Raw genomic sequence first — 20,520 nt, 5'->3', positions numbered from 1 at the left:
GGCGGGCGCCCCCTGGCGGCGCGGAGTGCCGCTCCGCCCCGCTGTGTGACGCGGGTCGGTACCGCTGGTTCGCGAACGCGTTACCTGGCGGCGCCACCTGGCGGCCGAGGGGGCGTCCACCTCCCCCCCCCCCCCCGCCGCCGTGCACCCCGTCGGGCCGGGCTGCCGGGGGGCGGCCGCCGCGTTACTACAACCGAAGCGCGCCCTGCCCGCGTCGCCGTGGCACCCGCCACCGCGCCGGGCCCGGCCCACGTTACTATCGTAACCGCCGCTGCCTAGAGCGGCGGTCCCGGGCCGGCGGTACCAGCACCCCACCCACCCCACGCCCCCCGGGGTGACGGGATGGGGAAACCAGCGCTGCCCCAACCCTGGTAGCGAGCTGAAAGCCGGCCATGGCCGACGGCTTGAGGAGGCTGGTGGGCGCGCAGAGCGGCCGGCTGCTGCAGGAGAAGCTGGAGCGCTGGTACCGGGACTACGAGGTGGGCGGTGGTGGCGGGGGACACACACACACACGATCCGCATCTGCTGGGGGGCTATACGGTGGGCGGGCCCTCGGGGGGCGGGAGGCCGCGGGCAGCGCCGCCGCGGCCCCCGGACCGTGCGGAGGTTTCCGCGGTGACAGCGGGACGCGGAGCGGCGGCGGTCCCCGCCGCCTCCCGGGAGCGCTGGTGCCCTAAACCCGGTGCAGCCAGCCGTGGGGAGCGGGTGGTGGCCGATTTGGGACCTTGACCTGCACATGCACCCCGGTTATCACAATTTTAGCACCCGGTGCCTGTGGCACTCACAGCTTCAGCTGCTTTCTTGTTTGCCCGTGGCAAGGCTCACTGGAAGCAAAGGCTGGAGGTTAAAAGTGATATTTGAGCTGTAATGACTGAGTCTGGGTCAGAAAAGAGTTTTGTGGTAAAAGACCAGGAGACAGAAGGACCATGAGTAAGGCTGTGCTGGGAAGGAACAGCCTGTGGCCTGAGAACAATCACAAAAACATGAGGGAAAAAAGGATGTTGAAAGTGAGAATGGGGTCACCCAGCTTTCCCGCTCTTCTGAGTGGGAAACCTGTTAGAGCTGAGAGGCTGCTGCAAGGCAGCACTGCTGCCAAAGGGCTTGGGAAGGGGGGAACCAGGCATGAACAAAGAGTTTCAGGTATAGAGCAGGAGAAGGCTGGAGATGGATGTAACGGGATGCATGGAGGAGGACCAGGTAACAGGAGATTGAGGAGGCAGAACAGTGGAAGCAGGAGAGAAAGCATATAAATTAGGAAAACATGAGATGGAGGGAACAGAGATTTGAAAATTGGGAATTTTATAGACTCATAGAATGGTTAGAGTTGGAAGGGACCTTTAAAGATCATCTAGTCCAACCCCCCTGCAAGAAGCAGGGACATCTCCAACCAGATCAGGTTGCTCAGAGGCCCGTCCAAACTGGCCTTGAATGTTTCCAGGGATGGGGCATCCACCACCTTGTTTTCTCAGCAGAAACAGTCTTGACAGGGTTGTTGCTCCTGTGTTCCCAGGTTTCATTGGTTTTGGGATACTGATAGTTGATTTGGTCATGAGCCTCTACATCTACAGTTGGTGAGAAAAGGTGCTGAGCAAAGATGCAGACTTTTCAAGGGAAAAGCTCTTTTATTTTTATTTTTATTTTTTTTTTTTACTTCATGGTATGTAGGAGTTACAGCATATTAGTGGCCAAACTCTCTGCAGGATTCATGTCAAAGGATAGTTTTAAGGAGGAGTTTGAAGGTAGCTTGTGAAGCTACTACAGAGTGCAGGACACCAGAGGAGGAAGAACAGAGGCACTCGTTTAAAAATCTTTCAGATGGGTGGTGGAGGTGGACCTCGGTGGGCCTGACCGATAGCGGGAGCTGCGCTCTCCAGCGTAAGTGAGGGTAGTCTGCAAGGTCTTGGGAAATGAAGATAAGCAGCTTCAGGCTACCATTGCAGAAAAGGAGGAACTGGCAGATGGCAGCACCATGGGTGTTATCTCAGTGTAATGAGCTGGAAAAATGCACCATTGCAAAAGTGGTGTTCTGGTGGAGGTTAGTGTGGTGAGACCGACCGTGCTCCTTGAGGCCAGAGGAAAGCATGTTGCAGCAATTGAAATGCAAACTGACAGGGACATAAGTGGGAGTTTTAGCTTTTTTGGAAGCTTGTAAAAACCTTATGGAGCTGTTAAAGCCTGAAGACCTAGGGGATGATTTGTGTTGACGATGATATGTAGGTTACAAATGAAGACTGAGGAAGCAGGTGCAAAGTATGTGTTCTCCTGGCAGGTGCAGTAGCATCCTGCAGTGATTAACCTCACCAACTCCTTTTCAGAATTGCATTTGCTGAAGTGGTGTAGTTTTGCTGTTCTGTTGTTTCCTAGGCATAGTGCTGGATTTTACCCATTCTTCAGTAGTATTTGTTTCAGATGAAATTGCATGGAGGCCTCATGTGGCTGTTGACAAAGCAAGATAAGCGCCTTATATGTATTATTTCAGTTAATATGTAAAATCAGATTTTGGACTAATATGTTTTTTCATCCAACAATCTCCTATCTTATTATTTTAAAAACTCAGTGTTGAAAGATTTTAACACAGATCCACAATTATTATGGATAGAATAGAATCATTAAGGTTGGAGAAGACCTCTAAGATCATCAAGTCTAGCTGTCAACCCAATACCACCATGCCTACTAAACCATGTCCTGAAGTGCCATGTCTATATGTTTTTTGAACACCTCCAGGGACGGAGACTCTACTACTTCCCTGGGCAGCCTATTCCAATGCTTGACCTCTCTTTCAGTAACAAATTTTTTCCCAATATCCAACCTAACCCCCCCTGATGCAACTTGAGGCCATTTCTTCATATCCTATTGCTAGTTACTTGGGAGAAAAGATCAACACCTGCCTCTCTACAACCTCCTTTCAGGTAGTTGTATCGCCAGCCAGCTTTCCAGCCACTCTTCTCCATGCCTGTAGTGTTGCATGGGGTTATTGTGACTGAAGTGCGGGACCTGGCACTTGGCCTTGTTAAACCTCATCCAATTGACCTCAGCCCATCCAGATTGTACAGATCTCTGCAGAGCCTTCCTGCCCTTGAACAGATTGACACTCCCGCCCAATTTGCTGTCATCTGCAATCTTACTGAGGGAGCACTCAATCCCTTCATCTAGATATTGATAAAGATATTAAACAAGACTGGCCCCAAAACTGAGCACTGGGGAAGACCATATGTGACTGGCCACCAACTCGATTTAACTCCGTTCACCACAACTGTCTTGGCTCAGCCATCCAGACAGTTTTTTACCCAGCGAAGAGTACACCTGTCTAAGCCATGAGCCACCAGCTTCTCTAGGAGAATGCTGTGGGAGATAGTGTCAAAGGCTTTACTAAAGTCCAGGTAGATAACATCCACAGCATGGTCATAGAAGGAGATCAGGCTGGTCAAACAGGACCTTTCCTTCATGAACCCATGCTGGCTTGGCCTGATCCCCTGGTTGTCCTGCACATGCCTGGTAAGCACATTCAAGATGAACCGTTCCATAATCTTCCCTGGTACCGAGGTCAGGATGACAGGCCTGTAGTTCCCTGGATCCCTCCAGCCCTTCTTGTAGGGCTGTCACATTGGCAAGCCTCCAGTCATCTGGGACCTCCCCTGTTAACCAGGACTGCTGGTAAATGATGGAGAGTGGCTTGGCAAGGTCCTCCACCAGTTCCCTCAGTACACTTGGGTGAATCCTATCCTGCTCCATAGACTTGTGAGTGTCCAGGTGGCGTAGCAGGTCATTAACTGCTTCCTCCTGGATTATGGGGTGTTTATTCTGCTCCGCTTCCCTCTCTTCCAGCTCTGGGGGCTGAATACCCTGGAGATAACGGGTCTGGCTATTAAAGACTGAGGCAAAGAAGGCATTAAGTACCTCAGCCTTTTTCTCATCCTTGGTGGCAATGTTGCTCCTCGCATCCAATAAAGGATGGAGATTCTACTTGGCTCTCTTTTTGTTGGTAATGTATTTGTAGAAACAATTTTTTTTTTATGTCTTACAACAGTGGCCAGAATGAGTTCTAGCTGGGCTTTTGCCGTTCTAATTTTCTCTCTGCATGACCTAATGAGCTCCTTGTACTCTTCTGAGTTCTTGGACTGTGACACTGCCCCTTCTTCCCAAACTGGTAAACTCTCCTTTTTTTCCTGAGTAACAGAAAAAGCTCTGTTCAGCCCGGCCAATCGTCTGCCCTGCTGGTTTGTCTTACAGCACATGGGGAGGGCCTGCTCCTGCACCTTTTAAGACTTCCTTCTTGAGGAATATCCAGCCTTCCTGGACCCCTTTGCCCTTCAGGACTGCCTCCCAAGGGACTCTGTCCATCAGTGTCCTGAACAGGCCAAAGTCTGCCTTCCGGAAGTCCATGGTGGCAGTTTTGCTCACCCCACTCCTTACTTCACCAAGAATCGAGAACTCTATCATTTCATGGTCACTAAGCCCAAGATGACCTCCAACCACCACCACATCTCCCACCAGTCCTTCTCTGTTTGTAAACAGGAGGTCAAGTGAGGCACCTCCCCTAGTTGGCTCCCTCACTAATTGCATCAGGAAGTTATCTTCCACACTCTCCAGGAACATCCTAGACTGTTTCCTCTCTCCTGTGTTGTATTTCCAGCAGACATCTCATAAGTTCAAGTCCCCCACGAGAACAAGGTCTAGCGATTGTGAGACTTCTGCCAGCTGCTTGTAGAATCTTTCATCTACCTCTTCACCTTGGTTGGGTGGTCTATAACAGGCTCCCAGCAGGATATCTGCCTTGTTGGCCTTCCCCCTCATCCTTACCCATAAGCACTCAACTTTATCATCACAATCGTTGAGCTCTATAAAATCGAAACACTCCCTAACCTGATTCGGCCCAGCCCAGCTGCAAGAAGCGGAGAGGAGATGTGAAGAGAACATGAGAGGCATCTGCCTGCCGATTGTGAAGAATTTCTTGTGAGAGGAACAGCTGCAGACACCAAGGGCAGTGAAGAAGGAGTAATGCTGCTCCTGGCAGAGATTCCCCTGCAGGCCGTAGTGCAGCCCATGGTGAAGACCATGGTGGAGCAGGCTGTCCCCCTGCAGCCCATGGAGGCCCACGGAGGAGCAGAGATCCACCTGCAGCCTGTGGAGGACCCCACATTGGGGCAGGCGGATGCCTGAAGGAGGCTGTGGCTCGTGGAGGGCCTGTGCTGGGTCAACAATTCCAGAGGGACTGCACCCCATGGAAAAATGACCCACGCTGGAGCAGTTAATGAAGGACTGTAGCCTGTGGGAGGGACCCCATGATGGAGCATGGGAGGAATGTGAGGAGCTCTTCTCCTGAGGGGGAAGGAGCGGTGTAAAGCGACAAGTGATGAACTGACCATAACTCCCATTCCCTCTTCCCTCCCCTGCCACTTGGGGAGGGAGAAGGAGGCAGAGATAATATTAAGCCCAGGAAGACGGAGGAATGAGGGGAGGTTATCTTGTTCTCTTTCTCGTTATCCTGCTTTGGTTTTAATAATAAACAAGTAGTTTTCCCCAAGTAGAGTCTGTTTTGCCTATAATGGTAACTTTGAGGATCTCTCCCTGTCCTTATCTCAAATCTCAAGCCGTTTTTCTTGTATTATCTCTCCCTATTCCCTCTGAGGGTGGGGGGACTGAGAGAGAGACTGCGTAGATTGGTCCCGAGTGGGACTAAACTATGACACCATGCTGCGTGCATTGGTGTAGATGCACTTGAATTGGACTATCAATTTCACCCCCAGCATTGGCATGCCACCCCTAGGTTCATCTCTAGTGAGCATGGTTATATCTCCATCCCTCTTTGAACCTAGTTTAAAGCCCTCTTGATGAGCCCCGCCAACTCATGAGTGAGTATCATTTTCCCCCTTTGAGAAAGCTGAACTCCATCTGTCACCGGCAGGCCCGGTGCCCTGTAAACCTCCCTGTGATAAAAAAACACCAAAATTCCACTGAGGGCACCAGCCTCTGAGCCACATGTTAATCAGGTAAACTTTCCTGTTCCTTTCATTATTCTTCCCTGCCACTGATGGGATTGAGGAAAACACTACCTGTGCTCCTGATCCTTCAACCAATCATCTGAGTGCCCTAAAGTTCCTTTTCATTGCTCTTGGACTTCTCTCTGCAACCTCATCACTGTCAACCTGCAAAACGAATAGCGAGTAATAATCAAAGGGCCAAACCAGACCAGAGAGTTTCCTATTAATGTCTGTAACGCAGGCCCCAGGGAGGCAGTAGACTTTCCTGTGGGATGGATCTAGTCGGCATATTGGGCCCTTGTTCCCCTCAGAAAGGAATTGCCTACGACAATTACCCTCCTTTTTTTTTCCTCAACAGAGGCAGTCGTAATAGTTCTTCTTTTAGAGATATTTGTGGTTGCATCTTATTTATGAATGGGGAAAGGAGTAAGTTTTCGCAAGTAGTGAATTTACTGGATGATAGAAGTCCTGTTGTCTTGTTCCTTTGCCTATTAACAATGTGAACCTTTTAAAGATGAGTATTCTAGCAGATGCAGTAAGCAAAGATTGTGAAGATGTAATTATAGGCAAAAAAAAGTTATGGTCATAACAGGAATAATTTTAAGTAAGAAAGCCTATGCAGATGAATTAATACACATTAATTTACAGATTAATTCCTGTGATCAGAATCTGAACCGATGCTGTGAAATAATAGAATTGAACTCTGAGATTCAAGGGCAGCTCTTCACAATCCTCAATGAAACATCTCGAGAAGGTAATTGAGTGTCTTGTCTCATTACTAACACACATCTCATCTTTTCAAGCTCTGGCTGTTTCTGTACATGTTCTCACAATTTCTTAATGTATGTATTTTCTTAGGTGGGCATTATGCAGGTGTGGAAACAATAAAAAGGCGTCTCCTACCATGGCTAGGGACTTGTTTTTCCTGTGGTTCTTCAGGAAGGCTCTTTGAAACCAGCCTCTTTCTCAGTCAGGTATGTAGGAAATCTATTTTAAGGGAATAGAATGGCATGAATTTATACCTGCAGGAGAGTTTTAATGACTTTCTGTTAATAATAGCCTCCCTCTCTGCTTATACTTAATGAAGTATGTCCTTAGTCACTCATTGAGACAGCCATGGAGACAAGTATGCTGTTTCTCTGTCTTCCGTTTCCTTTGAAAGGGAAATTGGAGAGATCATTAAAGTTATTTTGGCCTTTTAGGCCATACTTCACAACAATGAGTGACAATATGGAGCAATTTGCTTTGTAAGAGAAGCTATGTTCTTGTACTGCTTTCTTTTTCTAGGTAAAGAATTACGCTACGTTCACATTTGCAAAGAGATATGTGTTTATGCCATATCTCTATTAGTAAAAACCTAACACTAAGTGAAAAATACATGTGTAAACTGAAGGTGTGTATGAACTCTATGCATCTATCTGTGACCTCCGTTTATTTTTTTTTTGAAGAAGAAAATCTTTGTTTAGTATCTAAGTATTATAATATCTCCAGAAGGGAAAAAAAAAAGTGCTTATGTCTATCATGATACCACCACATGCCTGACTTGATGTTTGGAGTTAGTTTGTATTTGATATTTACTGAAGGGGTTGTAGAACTAACAGTTCAGCAGGAAAGGCAGATCTGCTGTGGCTTTCTGCTGTGAAAGCAAATAAGAGCATTGATTGATGCAGGCTAGGGGAAAATATTTGAAGATCTTCAGATTTGACAGTGACGTCTCCATGTGCTCTGACTTCTCATTTTACACCTCTTCTGTCAAAATCTTTCACACTTAAAATAAGGACAAATGGAAAGTTATATCCTTTAAGAGTCAGATTCAGGAGCAAGGTTCTGCCAAAAAAACCCCAGCATGTAAAATAATGGTGTTATTAAATGACAGTACACCTCGTGTACCAGTTATGGATTTGTTATTGCACATGATATTAAAAACTTAAAGAAAAGCCTGCTGCACGGTTACTTATTTAATTCCAGTAGTATCAGCAAAGCTCTAGGTTGTCTAAAAGTGTGTAGTAGTGTGCTTTCTAGAATGACAATGGTTCTCATCTGTTTTAATACCCTTTTCTGTTATTTTGTGTACATGAATTCCCAAAAACTTTACTTGAGTTGGTGATGTAAGCTACGTTTACATTTGCAAAAACTGAAAATCCATAACTGGTGTACAAGAAGATGAATGACTGGAAAAAAAAATCCCCTACAACACATCTGCAAGAACACTTTGTTCAGATGATGTGTATACAGGTAGTAAATCTGCATATGCAGACCTTCCATATTCTCTATCATGAAGTGATTATTTTTCCTAATATAACTGAGTCTTTGTTTTGTGTGCCTGGAAGGTATTGCTTACGTCTCTACAAGGTATCTAGATGCTTTCGTTTTCAGTTACTTTAGAGATGGTCTTTACTGAAAAGTTTAGAAATACATCTGCTAACAATGCTTTACTACATTGCTGAAGGATTCTGTAAGGCAGAACAGTCAAGCAGTGTGATTTTGTGTTTCATTGTAGGATTCAATTGAGAAAGAGAGGCAGCTGAGAGAGCTAGCCAGCAGCCAGACTTTTCAGCTGCAAGAGCTGCAGGAAGAACTGACTTCAACTCGTCTACAGCTCAGCCATGTGCAACAAGAGTAGGGGAATTAACTGCGATTCTTTTTGTTTCTTTTTTAGTTTTTTTTTACAAGCCACATCTTTCTCTTGACATCTAAATACTGATGGAGATTCGTAAAATGTTTCATTTCTGTCTTCAAATCAGAGCTTCAAAGTACATCTAGATTGTCCATGTTTGTCCAAAGTGGGGTACAAATGATATAGTCATACTCGCATTCATAAATTGACTTGGTAGGTTTTGTTTCTGGCAGAGGAGTTAGAAAACAGTTCTATTTTTTTGCTATCAAAAAGTCTCTCAGTCAACTCTGAGTGAGTTAAGGATCAGTACATCCGCCTGAAAAGAAAATAAGAGGACAAAAAAAAAATTGTGATCTTGCAGTACACATTAAATATTGAATGTGTGACAGAAGAGGACCCCACAAGGTTTGGAAGATTTGGAAGAAGAGAGGTTTTTTGTTCTTGGTATTTGTCGTAGTTCAGCCCCAACGGGGACCAGACTACGCAGTCTCTCTCTCACTCCCCCCACTCTCCGAGAGAATAGGAGGAGATTTGACAAACAAAAGAAAACCAGAAAAAAAACCAAACACACGGGTTGAGATTGAACAAAAAGTAAATTTAACAGCAATGACAGAAGAAAACAAGACAGTGATGGAACACAAATACAGTACAATAGCTCACAACAGATCTCCACATCCAGTCTCTTCCAAGTAGCAGGGAGCCTCCCTTTAGCACCCTCCTCACTTATATACTGAGCATGATGTCAGATGGGATGGAATAGCCCTTTGGCTAATTTGGGTAAATTAACCCCAGCTGTTAGCTAATTAGTTAACTATCCCAGCCATAGGGGCTACCAGCTTCAGTTCTCCACCCAGCTCAGGTAAATATTAACTCTATCCTGGCCAGAACCAGGACAGTATTTCAACTGGTTTGTCAGAATTACGTAATCTTGCAAGATAATTGAAGCCTGGAAGGCTTAATAAGCAAAGGAGTTGTTTTCTGTTGATATTATAACTATAGCATTGTGGGAAATTGGTGGATCTTATTAATGTATATAGCTAGAGGGAGGATGGAAAGAAGACAGAGCCAGACTATTTCCAGTGGTGCCCAATGACAGGACCAGAGGCAGTGGGCACAAACTGAAACACAGGAGGTTCCCTCTGAACATCAGGAAACACTTTTTTACTGTGAGGATGACTGAACACTGGCACAGGGTACCCAGGGAAGTTGTGAAGTCTCCGTCCTTGGAAAATATTCAAAAGCTGTCTGGACACAGTCCTGGGCAACCAGCTCTAAGTGGCCGTGTTGGAGCAGGGGGGTTAGACCAGATGACCTCCAGTGGTCAATCCAATCTCAACCCTTCTGTGGTTTAGGTATATATAAAGGTTGGTTTAGGGGTGAGGCATTTCACGGTATGTTCGTGTGTGGGTAGAAAGAGATTATTTTATGGGCTGGAGAAAAGTGTTCGATGGTCAAGGTGAGAAGTACAAGGAAAGTTATTCACTAACACAGCTTGTAGTGTGTGGCAGTTTGCAGTACAAGAAAAAGAATCATGTGGTGCTAGCTCCTGCGAAAAGTGGCAAATCAGTGGTAAAGCTTTTGTACAGTTTTGTGGGATGCATCTTTCTGTGCAGCCAGGTCGGAGAGGTGTTGGCTGTGGTTTGCAAAGGTAGAAGTCTGGAAGGTGGAGAGTTTGGAAGAACTAATTCAAGCAGAGATGAAGTCATGTGTGAAACTTTCAGAACTGATCCTTTCAAGGTGATGCAGTGTGGAGTCACGGTTGTCTAGTGATTGGCAGGCAGGGGACAGGTGCAGGAGAAAGAGAATTCTTGTCCCAAAATAACCCATCTATGGATAGTGAAGTCATTGTGAACCCTGTAAATTGTTGAAATTGATGGAGAAACTGGAATTAGGTCTTAATAAAATAATTGGTCATAGCAAAATAATTCTGTTATTGCATAGTCAGATATGGCTTTTTATAAGCTATTTATGCGCTGGTAGTCTGCGTAAAGCTCACCATGATATTTTTAGTATGTTAAATTAGTATAGACTTGGTCTGCTTAAACAGTCAGTTTGTCAAGTTAAATTCTCTGGTAGAATCTCTGCCTTAACCATGAGGGTTATTAATTTTTCTTGCAGTCTGGCAAAAACCAAGTTGGCTTTTGAAGACACAAAGACCAAATCAGCCACTACTCTTTTGGAAGCAGAAGATGAAATTGTTCGGCTAAAAGCAGCGTAAGAAAAATTGAATATTGGGGTATTTGTGGCAGAAAGTCAGCATGCGGAGACACAGTCTGTTACTTATCTGAGTGGGTTCTGTTCATTCTACACGGTCATATGCTATAGCCAAAAATAGGTCTAGCTCCTTAACATCCTGAGCTTTGTTTCTTGGTGTTAAAGAGAGAGAATTAGCAAAAGCAGATCCATGTGAAAAGAACCCTTATGGCTGAACTATTATCCTTTTTTCTTTAGGATAGGGGAAGAATTACTTTGCAACTAGCAGCTCAATAGCATTTGAATCTTGTAGATGAAGTTAATATGAGAGAACTGTATTCTGAATATAGCTGGAAACTATTTTTTGCCATTTGTTATGATTCTCTTGGAATTATGAGATAAATAAAAGACACTTCACTCTGTCTGTCTTAAGATAAAGTTCTTTATATGCCTTTTTCTTTTAGGCCATTTTTTTTCCAAATCCTTTTGCCCGTGTGAATAGAAGTAATGGCTGTCAGCAATGTTGATGTCTCTAGTTTAAAAATGTTTTTTGAGTTTCTAAGTGTGTCGGTCACATCTGGGAAGTTAATCTGGATCAGTATGGGTGCAGCTGGGGGACCTACCTTTCCATTTCAACACAAGCATCCTTAAAACTAATTTCCTTTTATGGCTTGACCTACAGCCCCTTCTAGAAACAACAGTAATTCTTCACTGTTATGAAATGTAGCCCATGTCTTTTTTCTTTTGTGTGTGTGTGTTATTGTCAGTAAAGAATACAAAGCTAGTTGAAATTAATTCCAACAGCATGTGAATTCTTGTGATAACTGACATTTCAACAACAGAAATATAGTCATACTTGTTAAATAAATGCTCACAGCCTTTCAGTTAAATAGCATTGCTGCTCTTAAAAATGGAGTAAACTTGACTTTGCTGCTTACACTGTAGGAAAGGATATAGCTGTCCACAAGGTTATCTTTCCTTTTAGGGCAACTGAGAGGATAAACTACTCCTGATAAAGGGAAGCAAACAAAAAAACCTCAGGGTATTAGAGTTTCTACTTCAAATATCAAGTTGAATATCACTTGTTCATCTCTGGATGTTTATCATTGCTTCTAGAATAATGTTAATAGTCAGATTTTATCCATGGACTTTCCGAGCAAGTGTTCATCACTTTTTATTTGAATTTTTTGGATGGCTACCTGGGGTATAAACTCATATTCCCATAAAATGGACTATTCTGGTGTGTTGAGTGAAAAGCAGCTCCTGTAACTCATTGATTCTTCTATATAACCTGACTGCTGTCTTCCCGATTAAAACGGGAAGAAACGTGGGGAAGAAACCATCTCATGATTCCCATGTGTAGATCTTAATGCAGACTGGACAGAAATTCATGTTGCTATTTGTAGTACTGACAGAAGAATAAAACATTCCTGACTTCCTATGAATTCAGGAATTCTGTAATCTTCACATATTTATTATGATTCATGTTTGCTTTCAGTTTAGTTGACACTCTACATTTGCATCTTCTGCCTGGGTGTTCAACTTTTTATTGAAGCAAAGGTGCTATCTTTCATGTTCTGTGAATCATCCCTTTAAAATTTGAACCCTTTTATTTGAGTGAAATCAGATTTTCCTGGTCTTCACCTGCCTCTCAAATCCAGAATCTTTCTAAATGCAGAGAAAGTGAGGTCAGGACTGATCTGTGACACTTAGGGCACTTGGTATCCTGGGCTGTTAAGGCAATTGTGGTCTAGATTCAATATAATTAAATTCTATAGCCAGAATAAGCTTTTGCTATATGAAGATATTAATTATAACAGGATTTAGCTATTTGTTGCAGAATTATGAAGGAAAATACAAAATTTTAAAATTAATAATGATAAACATTTTAAAGTAATTGGAAGTTCTTCAGGAGAAGAAAAAAATAGTGTATTAAATCTCACCAGGGTCCTTCAGTAAAAAAAGGGAAGGACAGAATAAATGCCTCCTTTTTCTTTTTGAAAGAGGGAAAGAACAGCAGTATCTGTGTTAGGAGGGAAAGCAGAGATGTTGGGATACTTTCTAACATTAATTAAGAGCAAAAGACAGAAGACAAACTTGCTCAACTTGTTGTCTGCCAATGTTTAAGAAACACTCCTTCTCTTGGGGAGAGCAGGAGAGGAATCATTAGCTTTTGGTATTACTCGAATAACATCATTGGTGATATCCTTTGACTGGCCAAATATATTCCAGCAGAGAAAAGAACCCAAAGATCTGATATAAGAAAATACCTAGCATCTTAAACTGTAAGAACAGAAAATGAGCTGGTTTAGTTAACATCTTGAGTATGAGAAAGAAATCAGTTTTTCTTAGACCTCATCATCTGAGGTAATGCAAAAAAATCAAATGTTAACCAGTGATATGTATCCAGTCTCTTGCCACAGCACACTTTCACATTTTGAAGTGTAATTAAGAGTATGCTTTTTTTAAACTCTTAATTTCCCTGTATTTCAGCATAAGGAGCTTGCTTAATATTTCTCCTCTTTTTCTGTTCTTTCTGTTTGATGCTGAGGATTAATTGATAAATGGTTTGCATTGGTGGAAGGACATCTTGTGACTGACTTTATTCTGTGTGGTTAAGTCTGAAGACTTCCTGTGCCCGAGAAAAGGATGCCCTGAGGAAGTTAGATTGTCTGAATGACTATGAGCAGCAGATTCAGATACTGCAGGATGAAATTTCTACCCTGGATGCCCAAAAGTCTATTCTCCAGAGCAGGTAGAGGCATTATTCAGAGAACTCACTGAATCTGATAAATTGTTCACATTAGGTAGCATGAATTCCCTCCTCATTTGAAATTGAAGTATAAACAAAAGCTAAGCATTTGTACTTTGTTATGAAGGAACATAAACTCTTTAACTGATTTCTCCTAGTGTCCAATGTTTTAATTTCAGGCAGCTGTGTCAAGTTTCTGGAAAAACAGCAAGGAAGGAACTTTACAAAATACATTGAGAACAACTGTATAGGATAAAAAGAAATGGGTAGTTTTTCTGTTTATAAGTCCTCTTTGAATACAGTACCATTACAGGGTTCTATTCTCACTCGTTTGACTTTACAGCCCTTCAGTGGTACTGAAAGAGGAACAAATCTCAAAATCATTACTAGTTAAAAGTGTATTTCCTCAGAACAAAATACTTGGCTCAACACACTTTAGGAATTACTTTAATTTTAATGTTCAAGCTGTAGCCCATAAAATGTATTGACACAAATGTCTTCATATTAGGCTAACCAGTTGCAGCTTTTGTTCTTTAATTATGTTGGCTCAAAACCTCAACTTACTGTGGTAATAACTAAATTGACACAAAACTCTATGCACTAGGCAAAAGCATCTGAAGATGGTGAATTGACCTCATGCTTCTTTACATGTCTCTCGTAGGCTTGCACGGAGCCGCTCTCCTTCCCCAAGGTACAGAGAGAGCAAGTCACCTAGTCGACTTCCCCTGAGGAGCAGCTCACGTGGCCGAGCCAGATGTACAAATGCTTCACGTCGCACCTGCCTGGTAATTCGCTTTGGTGACATCTATGCTAAAGAACGCTTGTATGCAGAGACCCTTTTGAGGACCTACATCACTGATGTGGAGACGGTGCGGAGGATAATATACATTGCAGCTGTGGTAAGAAAGAAAAAATAAATTCTTGTTTTACAGGCCAGAGTGATTTAGAAAATATTTTGAGTGAATTGGATTAAACTGTGTGTAAACTATCATTTCTGTGAAGTATGGAGAAGAAAACTTTTTTTCCCTTTTGATTTTGCTTTCTTTCCCTCACACTTTTTACACTGAACTTTCAATTTAGTGTCTTTTTCTGACTGTCCTGTCGCAGCATTAGAACAGGGTCAGTGATCTACAGTACAGATGCTAAAAGAGGTGCATAAGAAGATTGAATGGCTTTGAAAGGTAGATGATTCATGCACTAAACAACACTGCCTCAATTAGATGAATTATTTCAGAAATACTACATTTTAGAAAGCTAAAAAATCTTACCATATCATGCTTTCCTCTTGCCTGTAGCTATGTGCTTTTCTAGTTTTATTGAGCCCCTTGAAATTACCTAGATAGCTGGCGTTTGCTATGAGCTCAGTCTGAAGAAATTTGTTTCTGCACTTAATCTTATTTTTGATAAAATTGGTGTAGTACATTCCTGTGTCAGAGAGGCAGTGTGTCTCTTAATGTGTGTGATCCCATGCACATTTAAAGTACTGAAGTTTTTTCCCCACAACTATCATTCAGTTTACGCTCTCCAATTCATGCTTTCTTCCCAACAGACAAGAGGTGCTCCTGTCTGACACCTTAGGCTGTGGCACATAAAGTTCTGTTACTGAATTCTGCTTTTGATATCTTTGAATGTAATTCCGTTGATTGTGGGTGTGCAATGGAATCCTACGTGAAAGTAGGCGGCTAGGTGGGAAGCTTTTCGATCCTGTCTTCTGCAAATAAATCACACTTGATTTAATCAGAGAAGTCCTCCCAGATGAGTACTGTTTTTAACTTTCACTTTTACAGTGGCTTTTTATATTCCTCCTTACAATGGTGATACTAGGTTAAGTTCATCCTCTCAGATAATTGGTAAAAAAATTAATCATGGTCTTCTGGATTTAACTAGATGTTCTTTATGTTTGCAGGAGTCCTTTCATGCAGCAAAGATGGCCTACAGGCAGTTCAAAATACGTGTAAGAGAGACTCTGTCTCTAAGTCATTTGGGGCCTGAGTCACTTGAAGATGCTGTCCTGGATTACATAGTTCGCCACGAGGATCTGCATAACATTCAAGCTACTGTCAATGTAAGTCAAGAGCAGTGGGGAAGTGATGCGTTGATCTATTTCAGTAACTAATAAATTTGATGTGTGTAAACTAGAAATGCACTGTAACCTGAAGAAGGAAAAAAGTTTGCGTGGATTTTATGTCTTGTAGCAGTTTATTTTCCAAAATAATATCGTGGTATGGCCCAGTAATAACTTGTTTTGTTTGCCTGTGACTAGCACGTCTCTGTCTGCCAGAATAATATTTTTGGCAAGATACCATGTAACTATCCTAAGTAAATGTAAGCTAAATTTCATATATTTCTTAAATTCTGTGCTCTACTGAAAAACTGCATCTCCCTCTTAGGATTGATGTCAATGATGTAGCTCTTACTTTATTTCTAAAATAACAGCACATTCTTTCTGAAGCTAATATTTATTTTCTGGAATAGCCTAAGATATAACATTGCTGGGAGCTTGTTATACTGATTTTTAGACGTAGAAAGCTGAGAGGCGTATTTAGGAGGGATTGCCATACTTTACTGTGACTGAAAGTGTTATTGAGCTCAAATTACTCAATTGTGTTTATTTTCAGGAAGTAATCTGCTCCATGAACATCAACCCAAAGATTTCATTTCCACCAAAAATTGATTTCATTGTGATCAGCAGTTTGATTCGAGAGTTATGCTGTGTGGCTTTTTCAATGCAGACACTCGTTCCTCCTCTTGATATTGCCTTTGGTACCGATGGAGAACTTTTCAGTGAGACCAAGTAAGAACTCTTTATTTTCAGTCAGATTCTTATTACTAAAAAAAAATCCGTCAGGGTGTATAGCCTACTTCTTTCCTAATTAATACAAAGGTTTAAGATTGATGCAAAACATTAGTTTGGGGCAAGTATTCCTGGTCTGTAGTGAGTTTGGTATGTCTTTAAGGTTTATGATGGTATATAAATGCCAGGATGTAGACCAGTGCTAATAGCTTTTTTTTTTAATGAGAAGAGCAATTTTTTCAATTCTACGGAGCAATTTTTCTGGATAAACTTCAGCCTCTAGAGTGTATTTAGTTTATCCTTTAAGAGGAAAATTATCATGAACTTTCCTTTCCCTGTTTAGTCTCTATCTGCTTCCAGTGTGTATAAAATGTGTGCATCTTTTTTCCTCCTTTCTGGCCCATTTTGTAAAAGTCATGTTTACTGACATCTGGCAGTTAGTGTCTGATACCAGGATCATCAGCATGTGTGCTGTGACCTCCAGGCTGTGGCTGCTGTACAACATATGGATCTTAATACACTCCTGTCTCTTCTGGTTTAGAGCTGAGCAAAAAGAAAAATTCCTTTAAAAAATGGGATTTTTGTCTAAAAAATGCACACCATAGCATTGATTTTATTTTTTTCCGTGGAGTCAGGGCTGGCTACTTTGTTAGCTGGCAGAGAACTGTAAGGTACTTCCATCCCTTCAAGAAAACTAATGGGCTTGATAGCTCCAGAAAAATTGCTCTCAAAAGCAAGAAAAGCCACACTAATAAGGAAGTTTCTAATAAAAATTTAAAATAAAATGGAACCCGGATGGGGAAGAGCTTGAGAAACCAAGGAGAGAAACAAAGATAAAAGTAGCCCTTCAACAGGAGAGTTCAAAGTCATACATGGCTACTTAATGATCCTGTCCAAATCCTGGGCAGTAAGCTATGTGACACCCAAAGATACTGGCTGAATTAAGAAGGCAGCAATGCTATGGTGTAGTCTTGGGATGCTTTCTCCACCTACTTGATGTGTATGGCCTTCAAAATACAGGTGTAATGTGTTTATACGTGCTGCTGTAGGAGACATATATACACACATCTGTCCATCTATATAGATAAATATGTGGCATATGTATGTTTACATGTATAGGATATATATGTTGTACACAGAGATGGAGCAAGAATTGGAGACATTAAAATAGCTCTGTTAGTTAATGTGATACCATTCTACAAAAGGGCTGGCCAAACCTCATCATACCCTGTACCCTTCTCCATGCAGAGCTTCATGCCTCTGTTTACAACATTGTTTTATATAAATTGCTATTGTATATACATTACTAATATATAGTTACATTACTATTTTTTATTACAGTTATTTGGTATTTGTTTTGAGTTTGAATCCACAAAACCAGACATGTATTATTCAGCCAATATTTCAAACTTAGGGAGGTAATATATATCTGGTTTGTTAATACAGGCCTTCAAAATAATTTTTCTTAGTGAAAATGTCACTGTTTCATTATCAATATTGGAGGATCTTGCTAATAAGATTGCCTCTTATGTCTCATACAATACTAGGGTGTAAATTTATAGTTGAGAGAGAGTATTTCTGTAATATATTTTATTAGGGATTTTGTTTTAGCAAGATATTACAGGAAGATGGGATGACTCTGCCTACCAAAATGCTGCTCAGGAGATTTAATGTCAGTGGACTCAAGGACCCTGGCTTGAGTGGGGCTTATGCAAGAATATGGTCTAGTGGCCTTCTGAAATGTGAGATGGCTTCATTGGAAAGTCTCTCAGTATAAGCAGACAGCACATTCTGCTAAGTTTGTGTTACAAATGCTTTTTTTTTTTTTACAGGTTCACTTAAAGAATACTTATTTTTGTGACATGGAAATATTGTCAAGAAAGATGTTTACAAGCTGTAACTATTGTTCTGCTTTTTATCAGGATCAATGACTTGAAGCATCATATTTATCTTTTGGCACTTACATGCAGACATTTCTTATACTCTGTGTTTCAACAGGTACCATCGTAGCTTTGACTCTGATTTCACAGCTGCCTTGGTGGCCTATCATGTATGGCCTGCTCTGATGGAAAATGATGTTGTAATTGTGAAAGGAGAGGCAGTCACAAAAAGAGGAGCTCTGGTATGTACTTTTGTTAAGGAACATGTTATGGGAAGTAATTAGATATAAACATTGTTTTAAAATTTAAAAAGATAAATTCTTGGTTGTTCCCTGTATGGCTGGAGTTGTATATATCAAATATCACTTAAGTTTTAGTGCCTTATCGTGTATTTAGGATGAATAGTTCCATTTGCCTTAGTGTATTCATGATGCAGATGTATGATTGTTGGCAGAGCCTGTTCTAAGGAGAAAGTTTACCGTGTTTACTCTCTGTCCTCAAGCCTCGTCTCCAGCATGGCAAGTCTGCTTGTCGAGTCTGTCTTTGTTAAATGCCGTCTCTCAAAAGAGGTTTGTCAAACTCTTCTGCTGTAATGATCTTGCAGAAGTAGAAGCAGAAGCCACAGCACCAGTCCTCTTCCATCTCATCATGTAGGCCCTGGCTGAATGCTTGTAGTACAAACAGTATCAAGTATTTTAAACTCAGAATGTAGGTGACCTTTTAAAAATACTGGTGTGCCAAACATTTTAACATTGGGAATAAATGCTTTTGCTTGGTCTGGAATGAGGCAAAGCTGAACTGGCAGATAGTTATTGCCTGGTATAATTATCAGTTAGTGGAGATAACATATGAGAAGTATATCACAGTTAAATTCTCAGAAGTATCAACTGTGGATCTCAGAATGCTTTCTCCCTACCCTCCCCTTGCTTCAGTACTCTTCTGAATAACTATTTGCATTGTCTGGAAGAGTTTTAGTCATCTTGCAGTACCTATACAGCACATGGTCTCTACCTCTAGGAATTAGTAATCTAAATTTACCCTCTAATACCTCAAAGGAGCAGAAAATGAATGTGGGGTGGGCAGGAGGGAAGAATTGAGGTGGTACTAATAAGATGGGAAACCTTAGCAGAGTTCTGCATATGCTACAGTTACATAACATTTTTTATTATTTCTGTATTAATAATCTGTAGTTTTATAATTGTTAGCCCATCTTATTAAATTGACACAGGTACTCTCAACTTAAAATGAGAATACTGAAAATGTGAGAGGCTTTGGGTAAGACTCACATTTTTGTGTGTGTGCAGGGTGTGAATTAAAAACTATAAAGTTGTTGAATTTGGCTTTGTAGCACTGGAACTGCAGTTAGAGTAACACAAGGCAAATTTTCTGAATGTTGATGAGCCCCAAGTACTTTTCTTGGGTACAGTTCTGTAGCACACCTGAGTTCCCTTTTCTGTTTGTCCTGCAGTTATCTCGAAGCCACAGTCCTTCATTGCTGAGGAGCAGAAGCCCAAGTAAGTGGGTATTAATTCATAATGACTCGTTGTTTTCACATTAAGCCCTTGAACGACTGAGCAAAGAGACAAAATAACATGCTGAAGGTCTTTGACTCTAAAATACTTCTCCAAGTCTTATTTTTGGGCTATTTTGGATAGCCCCTTTATTTTCTCTTTGTGGAAAAAAGCTGAAATTTGTGACTTGGAGGACAGCTTGTTTTTCAGTCTACTTAGATGACTGTCATGAATTCTCCTTGCTGCTTGCCTTTATTGTGGCCAGTTCTATAGCAAGTAAAACTTGTTCTCTTCCCCACATGAGAGACAGTTAGCTGCATGCCTGCTGGCTCCATGCCTTTCAAAATTCAGAGATAGCTAAGTGGCAACAGTGAAAGTGAGGGATTTCAAACAGTATGAATGTGTGCCCATCTTGAAGGCAAGCCAATTTAGAGATTTAGAAAAAAACAGATCTACTGAAATGTGTCTTTTTCTTCAACAGGGCGTAAAGTTAACTGAACCTCTTCCTGTGATACAATACATCGGGATCTAACAACTTCACTGGTGCCTTTTCTCTTAAAGAATACCTCAAATCTCGCAATAATGTGAATGGCAACTATCACTCCAAATGGAGTTTGTGTTCAGTGTGATTTTTAGAATTGTAGAAGGCTTATTTATAATTCTAGAAATGAATTCAACCCTTCTGATTTAAAAAAAAAAAGGTGTGTGCAGTATAGGATCATGCTCATTTGGCAAAATTTGCAGAGCGCTGAGGAACTCATGCTGTAATCCTGCAGATGGAGATAGAATTAT

At 41.7% G+C, this 20,520-nt stretch overlaps 1 protein-coding gene across 1 annotated transcript; it reads left to right on the top strand.

The window, feature by feature from the left end:
- Positions 1 to 392: 392 nt before the first annotated feature.
- On the top strand, positions 393 to 20,260 carry SPATA18 (spermatogenesis associated 18). The gene is made up of 11 exons (XM_086747676.1): positions 393 to 479; positions 6,630 to 6,735; positions 6,840 to 6,955; positions 8,482 to 8,600; positions 10,717 to 10,812; positions 13,412 to 13,546; positions 14,205 to 14,442; positions 15,450 to 15,608; positions 16,162 to 16,337; positions 18,336 to 18,459; positions 20,210 to 20,260. The coding sequence occupies exons 1-11, from the start codon at positions 393 to 395 to the stop codon at positions 20,258 to 20,260; spliced, it is 1,407 nt and encodes a 468-aa protein (XP_086603802.1).
- Positions 20,261 to 20,520: the final 260 nt, after the last annotated feature.

The sequence above is a fragment of the Chlamydotis macqueenii genome, chromosome 4 (genome assembly GCF_036417535.1).
Source record: "Chlamydotis macqueenii isolate bChlMac1 chromosome 4, bChlMac1.mat, whole genome shotgun sequence".
Lineage (NCBI taxonomy): Eukaryota > Metazoa > Chordata > Aves > Otidiformes > Otididae > Chlamydotis > Chlamydotis macqueenii.
This window is presented reverse-complemented; position numbering and strand designations above follow the sequence as displayed.